This window comes from Theropithecus gelada, chromosome 11 (assembly GCF_003255815.1).
Source record: "Theropithecus gelada isolate Dixy chromosome 11, Tgel_1.0, whole genome shotgun sequence".
Taxonomy (NCBI): domain Eukaryota; kingdom Metazoa; phylum Chordata; class Mammalia; order Primates; family Cercopithecidae; genus Theropithecus; species Theropithecus gelada.
In genome coordinates this window covers 63,706,739-63,723,592 of record NC_037679.1, presented here as the reverse complement: position 1 = coordinate 63,723,592, position 16,854 = coordinate 63,706,739, and the positions used below count along the sequence as shown (strand labels likewise).

The 16,854-nt window shown below is 46.2% G+C and overlaps 1 protein-coding gene across 2 annotated transcripts in view; it reads right to left on the bottom strand.

Annotated features, from left to right (window-relative positions):
- Window positions 1-16,854, bottom strand: part of CHST11 (carbohydrate sulfotransferase 11) — a 310,662-nt gene that overhangs the window by 161,789 nt on the left and 132,019 nt on the right. Inside the window, exons 1-2 of one of the 2 annotated variants that reach the window (XM_025402361.1) lie at window positions 15,494-15,586; window positions 2,297-2,382 (exon numbers count right to left, since the gene is read on the bottom strand). In XM_025402361.1, the coding sequence (XP_025258146.1) occupies window positions 2,297-2,382; window positions 15,494-15,503 (96 nt within the window). In that variant the 5' untranslated portion in view covers window positions 15,504-15,586. Of the gene's footprint in view, window positions 1-2,296; window positions 2,383-15,493; window positions 15,587-16,854 lie in introns of those variants that run through there. The other variant, XM_025402360.1, reaches the window with a different exon arrangement.

The following is a 16,854-nucleotide window of genomic DNA, read 5'->3' as shown; positions in this document are numbered from 1 at the left end:
AGCCCTAGCTTCCCTCCTAAGTCCCAGGCTACTGCTCAATACGCCTGTCATCCAGACAATGCTCAGAACACTACTGGAAGGAAGAGCGGGCCTCTACCCAGGACGGGCATCTCTTCTCTGACTGGTTTACAATGGGACCAAGCAGGGTCTGCCTCGCCAGTCAACTCATTCCCCTCAACCCTGAGCCCAGAGTTACCAGCCACAAAAGGCTAAGCACACACCCTCTCCACCCTTTTGTGCCCAGCGCCTAGTGCTAAGCTGCTAAGCTACTAAGCTACTAAGCTATATGTTCCTAGGCACATGTAACAGCACATGAAGAAATGAATGAGAAAAAGGAGTGAATCAACCCCTGAAGGCACAAACTCTACAGGAAGCTCCAAGCAAGACACATCACTACATGCAACACTGCAAGGCAGGTATTATTCATGCCACATTATAAATCAAAGAAAGAAATCTCAGAGAGGTTAAGTAAACACCCCACAGTCACATAGCTAAGAAATGATGAAATTAGGCTTTGAACCCTAGGTCTCACTCCTAAGTCAAGGCTTCTGATATGGAAGCCATCCTCTGGACCACAAAAATGACAAATCATACCGACAGAGCCCCTGACACATCAGAATTATTTCATCCTCCCAACATTCCGGGGAGAGCTTTAGGTAGGAAAACTGACCTCTAAAGAGAACTCATCATATATTCAGGGTTGCACAATTAGTTAGAGATGAAGTCAGGATTTGAACCTGGACTTTCATGTTTTGAATCACAAGTATTTGAGAGCCCTGTGTTAGGTACTGAGGAGCCAACAGTGAATAGGACAGATGCAGTCCATGGACCTTCCATCCACAGGGGCGGTGACTTCAGAAATAGCTTTTCCCATGACACCATATGTTACCCATAAAATCTGCAGCAGTGTTTCAGCAGTTTTGTATTGAAGGAGAAAATGCTCTGAGAACAGAGGATATCAACAAAAAGATGGGAATGGTTTGCATCTGAGGAGCCTGTGTTGTTTTCAACACGGGTTACCAGATATCCCATCCTTTGTTGAAACACAGTTCTGCCTCTTCCTTAGGACAGAATGTGTGTGGACAGGCTGGGAGACCTGCCTATCATATGCAGAGTTTTTGGGGCACCAAAGGGAACCCAACTATCAAATTCCCCACTGAGTCACCACAGAACCCAGTACAGCAAGCCTCAGGCAATACTGATGTGGCAACTAATGGACTAATCTGGCCAAGTCACACCTCAAGACAGGGCATGAGTTAACCTAATTAGGCCACCCATGATGCATAAACTCAGGAGTCTATTTTTCCGGAAGGGAGTGGAGGTGAGAGATTGGGAAGGGTGGTAGGGGGTACCAGGTAGTTCTCGAGTGCATCCCTTTGCAAGAGTTCTAAAAATTCGACACCTTTGAGGCCCATGCATTATCTTCTTCCACCAGGTACCTTGGTCCAAAGAAGTATTAAATTTAGTCAGAGACTGTAGCCAAAGCAGTACATTTTTCCCTCTTTCTCTACAGCTATCGAATGTCCACTGATGCTGCTGTTAGTTGTTCACTCACCAGTTCTGGGCACCAAATGCTAATTAATGTTCCTACGAAAGGATCAGTCCCAGAGTCTCCACATCAGGACCCACACACGCCACTGAGGCTGTTGCCATGGCAACCAGGCCTCCTAACTTTGCACTAGCTTTCCACAGAAGACACTTTTCCTTGGTTGGATTTTTTTTTGCTCAAAGAGGAGCTCTTTTCATAATTGATGGCACAGAGGCCACGTTTGCTACCTCATTAAACTAACAAGTTAGATTTACTGAGGCAGTCACTTAGCAAAAGGTCCCTGCTCACAAGGGAGTTTGCCAAACTGGCACAGTGAGGTGGGGCATCACTGGGCTTTAATATGTGGGATGTGGGAGTGGGTGTCAAGTGTACCCATGTGCAACTCTTCCTTTGGGGATACCAACGAGAAGACTGCACAGCCTCGCAGGCCCTTTAATTTCTGAGTCCCATTGCTCGGACTTAAGACTGTATTAATCTCAGGAGTTCAAACCCTGGGCAGGTCTGAACGCTTAGCACTGAGCCTAGGCATTTCTTTAATTCTAAACATCCCCTGCTAGAAATTTTCAGAGATGCTACATAGAACAAGGGTGACGAAGAAAGCAACCACTGAAGGTAAAATGCTGGGCTGTGAAAGGAAGTTTTAAATCCCCCAACGACCACAATTTTGGAGTTTTTAGTATCCATCCCCACAAAAAAAAAAAAAAAAAAAAAAAAGGTTCACATGCTGACAGAGTACTCGAAGCTTACCTGGATTGGGTTGTAGAGTTCCTGCAGGGGGCTTCGGGACCCCTTCCGGCAGCAGATGTCCACACCAAAGGGATTCCTCCGCATGACTGAGGAAAGAAAGTGAAGGCTCATCAGAAATGAGCAATAAAGATTTGTTGTCTGACAAAGAAAAAGGCACAGAGGAGGGAAGAAGAAACAGGCAGGAAAGAAAGAGAAAACCAGCTTCTAGCAAAGGAAGATTTCCACGCTGTCCCTTCTCCAACAGCACAGCTGCCGTCTGTCTTCCCAACATTCAGGCATCTCCACATCCAGAAGGATCTAAATCATGCTAAAAAGTCTCCCCAGCAAGTGTTTTAAGAAAACAAGACAGACATCTAAAACTCATTGAAACGAAACCACTTACAAAAGATAGCATAATGGCTGCTTCAAACACAGCAAGTTCTACCCAGCACCAGGCTTGGTAACACATTTTAAGATTCCGCAGACTTCTCCAGCAACAGTCAATGACCTTTTATTCCTAGTCCCTGGAAGCTGGGCTTCTGAGAACGGGCAGGTCCTTCCCCAGGAGGCTCCTCCCACTGGATAGGTCAGAGGCCCAGCCTCCCCAAAGCCTCTCCTAAATTATGTTATTTTTAGTGAAAATATCAGCATGAAACAGAAAAGACAAGAGTTTATGGGTCCAGACAGAGATGGTACTTACAATTAATAAAAGAGAAGGAATTAAGTGAACTCCTCAAAACCCACCAACATTGAAGCCACCAAGAGCTCTTTTTAAATGGCAATGAATTCTTTCCTTTTCATTTTTCTTGTTCACTCTGTGCAGCCCCTCATGCATTGTGTAAAGCATAGTCATGGGCTTGATCATTATTTGTTGGTGGGAGGAGGAAGGAGGAAGGGAGGGACGAAATGGGGAGAGAGGGAAGGAAGGAAGGAAAACAGGAAGGTAGGAGGGAAGGAAAGAGAGCAGTAGAGAGGGAGAGAAGGAAAGAGGGAAGGAGGAAAAGAGAAGGAAAGGGAGGGGAGGAAGCAAAGGAAGGGAAGAAGGAGAGAGGAAAAGAGGAAGGAAAGGAAAGAGGAAAGGAAAAAAGGAAGCAGAGAAAGAGGAAGGAGGGAAGAAGGGAGGGAAGGAAGAAGGGAAGGAAGGAGAGAGGAAAAAAAGAGAGATGGGGGAAGACTAAATGGGGCTTTCTGCTCAAGTATACCTAGGCAGTTTTCTTATGGTTCAAGGTGCAACAATGGCATGAGTGAAAAAAGGAAAACTAGAATCTTCCATGAGCCTAAAGAACTCACCTGCTCCACAGAGGCAGCAAATGGAGAGCAGGACATTCCCTGGAACAGACAGCCTGGGTTTGAATACTGGCTCTACTACTACCGGCTGTGTGACCTTAGGGAAACTACCTAACCTCTCTGTGCCTCTGCTTCTTTGTCTGTAAAATGGGAATGAGAGGCATCTAACTTCCTGGGTTGGATGTGAAGATTAAAGGAGTAACTACTATGTGCAAAATGCTTAAAAGTGTACCTGGCAAAAAGCCAGAGTTTAAAAGTGTAGGTGACAAATTTCAGAAGCTATTTAAGATCCCCTTGGGAGGAAGGCAGGAACTTCTCTATTCGTGGCTATCAAGGGGCCTGATGAGGATAAACCAGACCTCAAGCAGGGTACAGCTCAAATGACTGGGAGGGCTGGCTGCAGGGGGTAAGCCCAGGGACCTCTGCTCAGAAGTTAATCTGAGGTCGGGAAAGGGAGGAGAGTCATCCACAAGCAGCTGATGACATCTGGAAGGTCTCCGGAGGAACAACTGCTGCTCAGGTGAGCCTCTGTTGACTTGTCACTTTGAGCCACATGGAAACTCTGCAAGTCAATCATCAATGCCCAGAAACAAGATGCCATGTTTTCTCTTTCCTTTTCCTTGACTTCCTAGGGCAGGGGTCAGCAGAATTTTCTGTAAGCAGCCAGACAGCATTTAGGCTTTGCACCCTGCAGCCTCTGTCATAACTCTTCTGCAGGGCCATCGTGGTGTGCAAGCCTTACCAAAAGATACTGAAAGGAATGGATGTGGCTGGGCACCAACAAAACTTCACCGATGAACAGGGAAATCTGGGAAAATGTCACCTAATTTTCATGTGTCAGAAAATATTATTCTTCTTTTGAGTTTTTTCCATCAATGAACAACAATGGGCAGTGGGCCAGCTTTGGTCCTTGGGCTACAGTTTGCCAACCCCTGCCCTAGAGAACCGCTCCAGGTCTTCTCAGGGTCAGTAGTACAAGCTCCAAACATAGCTACATGCCCACAGTCTTCCCTGCGGAGGGCAGAATCACAGGCAAATGTCAATACATTAAAGCCATTAGAATTTGATCAGGCTGTACAGAGAAACACTGGTTCTTTGTTCCTCCAGTTGCCCCAAGAAGAGGGAAAAAAAAAATTCTATGTTGTTTTTCTTTAATTTATGACTTCATTTTTCATTTCCACCAAAAAGGAGGTAAACTGTTAAATGCACGCAAGTTGCCCTTGGTGCACAATGACATAGCAACACTTCGGAGAAGTAAAAACAGCCATAAAACTCGTAAAATTATGCCCACGCCGGGCAAGATTAAATTCTCCCTATGGCGGCAGACAGGCTCATCGAGGCCCATGGCTCCGGGACCGCCGTGGTGAAAAACCTACCATGGAATCCATTAAAAGTCTGCTTTTATGGGGGGCAGTATTATTTAATTGGTTTATTTTTCTAATACGAGGTCTTTAAAATGCTTTGACCGTGTGGGGCCTGAGCCTTGGGTTATTTGCCCACAGCCATCAGCCCTGCCCGTGACTTCACTAGGTGCCATGGGAACCGGCCTTGGCTCCCCAGACCACAAAAGCCAAAGGGGCCTTGTGTGCCTTTTATGGGAATGATAACAACCCCACCATTTCTGGAGTGCTCACTGTGCACCAGGCAGTCGGTGCAGTGGGATCCTTCCCAAGGGGAAGGAAGTACCTGCATTTTACAGATAACCCCTCCGCGCCTCCCTTTACTGCAGGCACTTGGCCAAGGTCAAGGCCATGTCAGTGGAAAGGAGCCAAGCTGGCCTCGAGACTGACAGGCGCTGCCCAAGGGAGGAGCCAAGGGTCACCTCCCAATTCAGCTAGGCCAGCCGGCCACGAGGATACAGACCACTGAGTCAAGGCCTGCCCCGCCCACCAGGGTGGGAGGCTTGGGCCAGCACTTTGTCTCTCCTCAAGAGAAAAGAAGGAGCCAGACGACTCAGGAGGAGCCCAGTGATATGTGGAAGGAAGAGAAGGAGAGTGAAGAAAAGATAAAGTTCCCCAAATCCTCCATGTCACGTTCCAAAAACTAGAGTTTCTCAATGTGCGCTCTACTTACTTTGCCCATCATATTGCTTTTTTAAAAAAGCAGATTTCTGGGCACATTCTTGGGCTTCCTCCCAGAGTTGTTGAATCAGAAGGAAGGGCAGATGGAAGTGAAGGCCCAGGAATCTGCATTTTAATAAGACTTCCCCACCATGGGGAAGACAGGTACAAATTATACTCTTTATGCTTTCTGATTCTTGAGCATCCAATTATAGAATAAACAATTTCCACACCACCGGGCTCCATCTACCTCAGAAGACACTGTAGCATCTACAGTAAGAGCTGTGGACCATCTCCTACTGCTGATGTTGCGTGAAGGTTCGGACCCTCCCTAGAAGTTAAGCCCCACTGTACCCTCTCAGGTTTAGACCACAGGGGCTTTCGGTTTCCAGGGGCCACAAATGACTTCTGGGCTAGTCATATGCAAATGGTAATAATGAGGACCTATTCTGTTGTCTGGGATGCAAAGGAAGGACTAGCAATTATGCACACGAGTATATTCACCCCGCATGTATCTTACAAGTGGTGTTAGGGGAGTTTGAGTAACCAAGGCCCAAACGGTGGCAGCTAACGTTCAGAGGGCATCAATGCTTCACCAAGCAGTTCACACATTTAATCCCCACAACAGTCCCACGGCGCGGGTACTACTACTGTCCTCACTTCACTGATGAGAATACCGAGGCACAGCAGGGTTAGGTAACTTGCCCAGGTCTCATGACTAGAAAGAGGTGGAGATGGGATTCTGCCTTAGACAGCCCATGGTCTCAGCTGCCACACTGGGTCACCTCTTCACTGACAGGTAAGTCAAACATCCCCATAGTCTCCTCCAGGCCTGAGACCTGCTTGGCTGGCCACTTCTAGGACAAGTCAAAATGTAATAGGATTCATTGAAATGCTGTGATGGCAAACTATTAATTAATGGTTTTATTACACTCATTCATTCGACAAGTTTTTATCACGCACCTACGATGTGCGGGGCAACTCGCCAGGCACTGGGTTTGGGGGATAGAGCCTCTCTCTAACCTATTCATGTTGTTGCTGTAGTGCCTGGCATGTAGTAGGTACTCAAAAGGTTGATGAATGATAGAGGATTTAACACTTCCTTTAAGAGCATCAGAGAGGTTTAGTTCTTGCTATATATGGAGAAAACTGCCAGTAGTATTAGGCTACGGTTATTTTTTTTTTCCTTTGAAAAATGAAAGGTCTGATGATCAAAAGCCCCGTAAAAGAAATCCCTGAGGCCCCGAGGACATTTAACGGCAGCCTTCTGCTGTCCACCCCGCCCGCTGGGAGTTTTATTTAGCCACAACACTTGTTTTCTCCTCTCTAAACTCAAATCAATGGGATTAAAGGTTTTTTTTTTTAAACAACCTAATTAGCTCAATTTACAGTATGATTTCTTGGACCCAGGAACAGTTCCACATCTCCCACGATACATAAATGAAGCTAAAATTAAACTCAAGCCGCTTGTGTGTGTTTCATTATAATGAAGAGCACGTTGTTTTCAAGTGGACACTCCATTCCCAGTCTGCTAACTGAGAGCAGCCCGTGGAGAGCTGGCTCAGGACAAAGGAATCAAGCCCACCTAGTTCTCTGGGCGACTCCCTGTGACCCTCTCAGTGCTGCTGGAATGCAAGAGAGCTGCTGGATTGTTAATTCAGGTCTGAAGACATAGAACTGAAATACTGCAGGACCCTAGGTAGGAACTTGCCTCTCATGCATGTCCTAAAACCAAAGACATTTAGAATTCCAAGGGATTCGAGTATAGGCCAATCCCCTCGATTTACAGAAGAAACTCGGAGACCTTACACGCTTGTCCAAAGTGCCCAGTGTAGCTAGCAGCAGAGCCAGGGCCAGAAGTCATATCTTACAAAATAAACTACCACGTAGTGGGAATGTACCATGTATCTGATGCCTGACACAATGCTCAGCCCTTTTCTCACATTGTTTCATTGAATCCTGATAAAACCCCTTTAAGTTAGATGTAATAATGATGTCATCTACTCCCATTTTGCACTTGAGAAAACTGAAGCCCAGAGAGGTTAAGTAACTTGTCCAAGATCACACAGCCAGCAAGCAGCAAGGGCAAGTATCTAATTGACAACCCATGTCTGTTTATTTCTAGCACTGGTGCTCTTCACCGTGCTGTCTCGAAAGGCAGTAAAAGATGCGTTTACCCTTACAACTCCTACCATTTTTGGGCTGTCACTTCCCTCAACGTTTCAAAATGAAGCACTGCTGTACTAAATCCCCCAAGTCCAGATGGGTCTCTGCTCCTTCTGCTGGCAAAACAACTCTAATACTCGGTTGACTTCGGACGCTTTCCAAATCTGACTTGCTAACAGGCTGGGCATGATTCATCTGCTCCACACTCAGAGAGTGCAGGGCAGCAATGCACTTGCAGAAATGTTTTTTCCAAATGCACAAATTCATGCCGGAGCCCTAGCAGTGTGCCCCAGCCCATCCGTCAAGACAGAACAGTGTCTGATTCAACCTCATCAAGTTAGAAGGGTGAGCAATGCCCAGCTCCCTCAGCGGGAGCTGCTCCTGCAAGGACAGGCAATTCTGTTTTGCAGCCGGGGGACCCAAAGTCAGCCCTCAAAGGACACTGAGTCTCCCAGCTCTCCCTCATCCTCTTCTGAGCTCACTGTGATGAAATGAGTGCTAAAATCAAGTAAGTTCCAGGTAAACCAAGATGAGTTGCTCACCCAGCAAAACTCTTTGGAAGAAGCAGGTTCAACCAGAATTGGATTCAAGTCCTGGTTTTACCCATTAACTAGCCTTGGGACGTTGGGTCAACTTCCTAATCTCTGAAACTCAGCTATGTAACGCGGTTAATAATGCCTGTATCATAGGGTGGTGGTGGGAATGAAGTGAACACGTAAACTAGCCTGGTCCATGGCACTCAAAAACCGTCCACGTGGAAAGCCACAGAGCTGGATCCCACCCCTAGCTCTGCCACCAAACTAAGATCTTCACTTTGAACAAGGTCTCCCTGGGCCTCCGTTTTCTCCTTGGTCAGGTGAAGAGGTTCAACCATGTGATCGCTAAGAATCTAATTAGCTCAAATTACAGTATGATTTCTTGGACCCAGAAACAGTTCCACATCTCCCACGATACATAAATGAAGCTAAAATTAAACTCGAGCCGCTTGTGTGTGTTTCATTATAATGAAGAGCACGTTGTTTTCAAGTGGACCCTCCATTCCCAGTCCGCTAACTGAGAGCAGCCCGTGGAGAGCTGGCTCTAACTCTAACCTCCTAACTTCCAAGCACAGGGCGGCGGAAGTTAACCATGGTAGAACCATGGGTTAAACAAGCCCTAGAATTGCTCAGGTTTGGGGAGTCAGGGTGGAAGGAGCGGTGGGTGGGGAGCAGTGAAACAGTAATCAGCGTGGGAGGAAAGAATCTGAGGCCAGGAGAGGCAGGGAACGGAAAAGCCACACCTGGCTGTGAGAACAATCTCTACCCGGTTTACAATCCACCAGCGTTTTAAAACCCCTGCTAGTGAGGTTTTTATCATTTTGCAATAATAACACAGAAATAGTGACATCCCCTCCAAGAAAAAACCTTACACAGAAGCAGAGCTGGTAGTCTGTAGCTCAGCGGGGCGTGGGCCACACGGGTAGCTTTTAGGACAAACTCCTTGTCTCAGTAACCCAGCTGCAACCTGAAGCTCTCCCAGGAGGAACTCAGAGTTAGGGGATCTCAGAGTGGGAAGAATCTGACCCCTAACAGAGGCACCTTGAAGCTCTCCTTAGCAATGACTTACATTACTTTGAGTTCAGCACTGCCAACACTCTCCTTTTATTTTATTTTTTAATTTTTTGAGACAGGGTCTCACTCTGTCACCCACGCAAGAGGGCAGTAGCCCAATCTCAACCTCTATCTCCCAGGCTCAAGTGATCTTCCCACCTCAGCCTCCCCAGTGCCTGGGACTACAGGCATATGCCACCATGCCCAGATAATTTTTGCAATTGTTTTGTGGAAACAGTTTTGCCATGTTGCCCAGGCCGGTCTCGAACTCCTGCATTCAAGCAATCCTCCCACCTTGGTCTCCCAGAGTGCTGGGATTACAGGCGTGAGCCACCTCGTCAAGCCCTACTCTCCTTTTAAATGCAAAGGAAGGAACTCCCTTCTAACACTAGAACCCAAGCGCACTGTTTGAGTCGCTTTCTGGAAGGAATACCAGAACTGGAGGCAAGAGAAGAAAAAGCAAAATAAAAGGGGGAGAGCGGGGAGAAGAGGAAGGAGAGTACTGAAGCCCGAAGGCTTCTACATCACAGTTTGGCTTAGACTTGGTTCAATCCTAAACCTTTCTCATAAATATGAGAGGTAAACAGAAGCCAGTAAGTCCTCCCGAAAACTACATCTGAAGCTAATCCACTCTGAGATTTAAAAATACCCAGGAACCTCTGTCTCCGTGAGATTTCATTTTATTACAAGGATCCTGTAGCTCTTTGAATCCAAACTCATATTTGGAGTCTGAGGGTTTCTTAGCCCTCATCTGGTCACTCCTGCTCATTTGCAGAGGAAAATACTGGGCCCAGTGTGGGGACAGAATGGCCAGAGGTCCCACAGCAGGGCTGGAGATCACCCCTGGGCGTAGCCAAGCCCCTCGCCTGCCAGGTTTGCCCCTCTCTATGTGTCCACGGCCTAAGTGCTCCGCGCACAGCAGGTACTCGGTACGTTTGTGTCAAATGAATAAAAACAACAGAACAAGTGATCTGAGGCTTTAACCAAAGGTACTCTACTAAAGGGTATCAGACCAAATCACTTACTTACAGCAAACGAACAAAGAAAAGGAGTTAGCATGTGCTCTCCTGACAAATTCTTCTCAAAGTGCCAATGCTTCCTCAAAGTTTTTCAATTACCTTCTTAGCCAAAGTAGTTAAATCAAAAAGAAAAATTAATATGATATACTGTTATGCTGCTGTGATGTGCCTTAAATGAACTCTCCAAGTACCCAGTCAACATGAGCCTTTATTACTGTCTCTCTCTATTACTTACGGCCAAGCCAGGAGGGAGGTGGTATCACACCCATTTTACAGACAAGGAAGCTGAGGCTCAAAGAAGTTAAGAACTGACCCAGTGACATAGCTAGTGAATGGCAGAGTTGGGATTCAAACCCACACACCTGCATGCTTTCCCCCACTCCTGGGAAATGGGACATGTCACAGCTTATAGATGTTGGGGACTGATAGAGACCAAGCAAATAGGCAATCCCAAATGTTGACCCAGTATTCTCCCACCAATCAGACCTTCAGGAGCTTTACAAAACATTCAGCACACTTGTATTCACAAGTGACTTTCCAGGAGTCGTGAAACAGTGAGGTGAAAATAGGGTTCAGCCTAACCTGTCATCCATGCCATTATCAAACTTAAGTTTTCCAACTTCCCATTCCTCCCCTCACCCAGTCCCTCCCACAGGGACAATTCAGAGCCTTTAAAACCATTCCCAAATCTCTTTCTCCTTACTGGAGACCCTATAAGCAAATTCACTGAAGAATACTGAGGGATTTGGGGTTGATTTGATTAGAGAATAATCTGAACCTATATCATAGCCATTCCCACGTCGGTCTCTCCTACTCCAGCTCCTCCAAGCAAGAGCCCCTCCCGACGCCCAGCCTGTAGAAGGTGGTTGTAGAACTAAAGTGAATTAAACTTGGCAGATGAAAGTCAAGGGTGTAAATCTAAGAATTACGTGAATGTGCTTAGTATAGCCTGGGAAAAGATGCAGCTTCATCTAAGAGCCGTGAGATTTACTGACATGGAAGCCTTCCAGTGGGGGCTCTTATACTCAGCTTTGAAGAATATACTGTATACATTAAAATATTTACCAACCAGGAGAAGAACTGGGCCACCAAATGGAGTCCCCCAAACCGATGGCCCCAGCAGCCAACCCATTCCCTCTTTTAGAGAATTCTGGCCGATCTGCAGACATATGCCCAGAGCGCATGCCTACTTCCAAAAGTACAAGATCCCTGTCCAAGTACAAATCTGTTGTCAGCCTGACGGGTTAGTGCACCATCAGGCACATCTAAGACAAAAAGAGCTCTTCAGAGACCACCTGGTCCAATGACTTCCACACAAGGAAAGAGAATGAATCTATGTGGTTAGGGAAAGTATCCTCAAAACTGATTCTGACTGAGCAAAAGAAATGGCAGGACACAAAGTGCTATAATCTGGATGTTTTTGTCCCCCCAAAATACTAACCCCCAAGATAATCATTTTAGAGGGTGGGGCCTTTGGAAGGTGATTTGGTCATGGGGGGTAGAGACCTCATAAATGGGATTAGTGCCCTTATAAAAGAAGCCCCTAAAAAGACCACTTACCCCCTCCACCATGTGAGGACACAGCAAGAAGGGACTACCTATGAACCAGAAAGCGGGGCCTCACCAGACACCAAATCTACCAATGCCTTGGTCTTGGGCTTCCCAGCCTCCAGAACTGTGAGAAATACATTTCTGTTCTGTATAAGCCACCCAGTTCATGGTATTTTGTTATAGCACCCTGAACAGATTAAGACACAAAGCTCAAACGTAATCTTCCCGGCCAGTGGGGTATGCTGTCCACCCACTGAGAGCATGAGAGACGAGAAGGGAGAAGAGAGAAAGGGACAGTAAGAGAGAGAAGGGGAAGGGAGGAGAGAAGGGGAAGAGAGGAGAGGAGATGGCAGGGAAGGGGAGCGGAAGGGAGGGGAGGGGAGGAGGTGCCAGGTATTAAAAGATTAAACTACCACATCCCTAGGCCCATTTTACAGGTCAAGAAATGGACGTGCAGGATAGAAGGTGATCTGTTCAAGGACACACGGCTGGCTATAGGCCGAGTTGCAGCTAAAATGAAGACCTCCTGATTCCTGGCCTCATCCCTTTCTCCTTTTGCACGTGATTTACATATAAATATATATAGAAAACCAAGACAAGTTTTATTTTAGAAGTACTATCCTTACTATGTGTGACGAACTAACATTTCCTATTGTTCTTTTATAAAGTACTAATCACAACTCACTAAACCCATTTTACAACACACCAATGGGTCATGGTGCATGGTTTGAAAACGCCTGACTCAGATATCTGGAAAGAGTCAAGCCAAGGCCAGAGGTCCCACAGGTGTGCTTTCCAGCCCTGTTGTAGGACCTGTGGCCTTGACTTGACTCTTCCTTTAAGTTCAATTTGAGGGTGCTTATGAATGGAATATGTTAAACATTGATAAAGAGAACTCCTGGCTTCCACAGTTAAAATTTCCCTCCTACAATGTTCACCATCACAGTGGATGCCACCACCATGCCCTAGCTGTGAAGACCAAACAGCGAGGAATTATTCTTAAACTCTTTTTTCAGTCTGCTATGCCCCACCCATCAGCATGTCTCTGTCCTCACCACCCTGGTACAAGCCATCATCGCCTTCCCCTTGGGCTATGACGAAAACCTCTTAACTGGTCTCCCTGTTGCCACCTTGGCCTCCCTACTCTATTCTCTACCAGTGGCCAGAATAATCTAAAAACGTAAATCAGATCACAACAGCCTTCCTGCTCCAAAGACCTGCCACCATCTTAGAACAAAATCCAAAGTCTTTCCATGGCCCAGAGGGCCCCCATGATATAGCCCCACCTGCCTCTGCCCCTCCTCCTCTGCCATACTGGTCATCTTGCTCTTTCTCCAAAAAACCAAGCATGAGCCTCAGGGCCTTTGCACTCATTGCTCTGTCGGCCTGGAGCCCCTCTCCCAACACCAACAACTGCTCTCTTCTTTACTCTGCCCTCCGACCGCATCATCAGGTCCCCAGAGAGAGCTTCCCTGGACACACTGTCTCCTGTGGCCTCATTTCTCTCCTGTCCCTCCCCTTCTTTGCTGTATTCTTTTTTTTTTTTAAAGACAGGGTCTTGTTCTGTCGCCCAGGCTAGAGTAAAGTGGTGTGATATTGGCTCACTGCAACTTCCAACTCCCATGTTTGAGCGATTCTCATGCCTCAGCCTCCCAAGTAGCTGGGATTACAGGCGTGTGCCACCAGGCCCAGCTAATTTTTGGCATTTTTAGTAGACAGGGTTTCACCATGTTGGCCAGGCTGGTCTCAAACTCCTGGCTTCAAGTGATCTGCCCGCCTCAGCCTCCCAAAGTGCTGGGATTACAGGTATAAGCCGCCATGCCCCACCTGCCATATTCTTCTTCAAGGCATTGATTCCCTCCCGTCTTTCTATCTTAAATGCTTTATTGGCTGTTGTCTATTTATTGCCACCACGAGACCCTAAGTTTCATGAGCAAAAGGACTTGGACTGTCTTGTCTACCACAATATCCTCAGTTCCTAAAAGGGGCCTAAATTCAGGGCTGAATGAATAAATGAATGAATGGAAGTGCCTTTCCCAAAAGACAGGAAACTAAACCATTTTGAAATACACTCACCCCAGTCCAAGGTCTTCTAAACTTTCCTGATAAGAGTCATCCGAGGTACTATTTAAAAAACATATATTCCCAGCCCTTCTGAATCAGATTCTCCTACAGAGGGGCCTGGGAAGCTTCAAGCTTGATGAGCACCCCAGGGGATTTGTATCTTGGAAGGGTCTGGGGACGCTGGACCAGCCAGACACGGGGAACAGGTGCACACATAGAGAGCACACGTGCAGGCCATCTGGAGAAGAGCAGAGGGAGAAACTGGTACCAGGTGGGGCCAATGAGGCCAGGGGCCTGGGCATAGGTACTTACAAGGGTCATGTGGCACCTAATAGCCAAGGGATGGGCCAGCGAGGGTGAAGCATCTTTATGTATTTATTTATTTATTTTTGAGACAGAGTCTTGCTTTGCCGCCCAGGCTGTAGTGCAGTGGCGCCATCTTGGCTCACTGCAGCCTCCTCCTCCTGGGTTCAAGCAATTCTCCTGCCTCAGCCTCCCAAGTAGCTGGGATTACAGGCATGTGCCACACGCCCACCTAATTTTTGTATTTTCATAGAGACGGGGTTTCACCATGTGGACTAGGCTGGTCTTGAACTCCTGACCTCAGGTGATCCGCCTGCCTCAGCCTCCCAAAGTGCTGGGAACTTTAAGTCATCCAGACAAGGATTTGAGGCCAAACCGAGAAAGCATTCATCTGATTCTGTAGTCAAACTAGAACCCTTGAATCAGTTCTTCGAGGCAAGAAATAATACAACTGCAGTTTTGCTTTTTTGTTAATTGTAATAAAATATACATAACATAAAATTTGCCATTTTGACCACTTTCAGGTGTCCAAGTCAGTGCCATTAAGTACATTCACATTCTTGTGCAACTGTCACCAACTATATATCACTTTGTAATAACAACTCCCCATTCCCGTCTCTCTTGTCCATGGTAACCCCCATTCGAGTTCCTGTCTCTATGAATTTGAATATTTTTTTTTTTTTTTTTTTTTGAGACAAGGTCTTGCTGTGTCACCCAGGCTGGAGTGCAGTGGTACAATCTTGGTTCACTGCAACCTCTGCCTTCTAGTCTCAAGCAATCCTCCCACCTCAGCCTTCAGAGTAGCTGGGACTACAGACACAGGCCACCATCCCTGGCTAATTTTTGAATTTTTTATAGAGATGGGTTTTGCCATGTTGCCCAGGCTTGCCTTGATGGGTTTCACCATGTTGCCCATGCTTGCCTTGAATTCCTGGACTCAAGCAATCCACCCACCTCGGCCTCCCAAAGTGCTGGGATTACAGATGTGAGCCACCAAACCCAGCTGAATTAGAATATTCTAAGTACTTCACGCAAGTGGGATCATACACTGTCTGTCCTTTTGTGTCTGGCTTTTTTCACTTAGCGTAATGTCTTTTAAGTCCATCCACATTGTAGGATGTGTAAGAATTTCCTTATTCTGACATATTGTTATTCTGAATAATATCCCATCATACATACCACTATCCATTCATCCACTGATGGGCATTAGGGTTGCTTCCAACTTCTGGCCACCGTGACTCATGCTGCTATGAACACGGTGTTCAGGTATCTGTCCAACTCCTGGCTGCGGTTTTGCTTTTTAAGCTGTTTTGCTGGGACATGGAGCAACACCCTGAGGCGGAGCCCAGAGGCTGCTGGTGAGCAGGTTGGCTGGTGGCCACCACTAACTGGCTTGATGGTTCAAAACCAGCCTGGTCAACGTGGTGAAGCCCCGTCTCTATGAAAATACAAAAATTAGCTGGGCATGGTAGTACACCAGCTTTCTACACTGAAAGCTGGTGCTGTGAGGATGGCAGGTGGGCAATGGAACATGGCTGTCACATACAGAACTTTAGAACAGTGACCTTAGGTAAAACAATGCCAGGATGGACTTCAGTCAACTCTCACTTAACTAAGTCTTAAAGCTGTTTGTGAGCCCGAGGACAGGCAAGGAAGGAATCAAGACATAATGAAGCCATCTGGGTGGGTCTGGTCTTTGGTGGCAAGACATTGGAATGAGCCAGTCTGTGACTCAAGTCTGGGTCATAGGCTGCAGGAACCCACTCAGAGCAGAGCTCGGCTCTGAAGAAAGCAGCTTCAGGCTTCTGAGGCTGCAACCCGAAAAGTGGCTTGAGAAGGTGACCCCAATATTGTTTGAGATGCCAAAATTGTTTTCTTAAAAACCTGGGATGATTTCAAATGAAGTGCAAAAAAATGTCCAGAACTGGTAAGTACACAGACACAGAAAGTAGACCAGCAATTGCCTAAGGCCAGGGGTGGGGATGGCAAGTGACAATAAATAGACACAGAGTTTCTTTCCAGGGTGATGGAAATGTTCTAAAATTAGACTGTGGGGACGCACTCTATAAAATGCTAAAATTCATTGAATTCTACACTGAAAGTGGGTGAATTTTACACGTAAATAATATTTCAATAAGACTGCTTTTAAAATAAGTATAGAGATGTTTAAGAATAAACCCATAATATTAATATTTTCAAGATTTTGACCTGCTTGAATAGATCTACATTGCAATACACTATGAAAGACTTCATTGAACAATTTATTTGATTTGAAATTTTAAGCTGAAATCTAAGTTTACATATAATACTAGAGCATTTTAAAAACTTAATCTCCTCTAGCCCAGGCAACAGAGTGAGACTCCATCTCAAAAACAAAACAAGACAAAACAAAAAAATCTTAATCTCTAACCAATTGAAGAGTCTGAAACATTAAATAAATTAAATAAGTAAATCTTAAGATCTGCCATATTTAAGTTTGAGGTATTAGATTTCTATTACGTAAATACTTGAGCCGGGCAGGATGGTGAACACGTGTAATC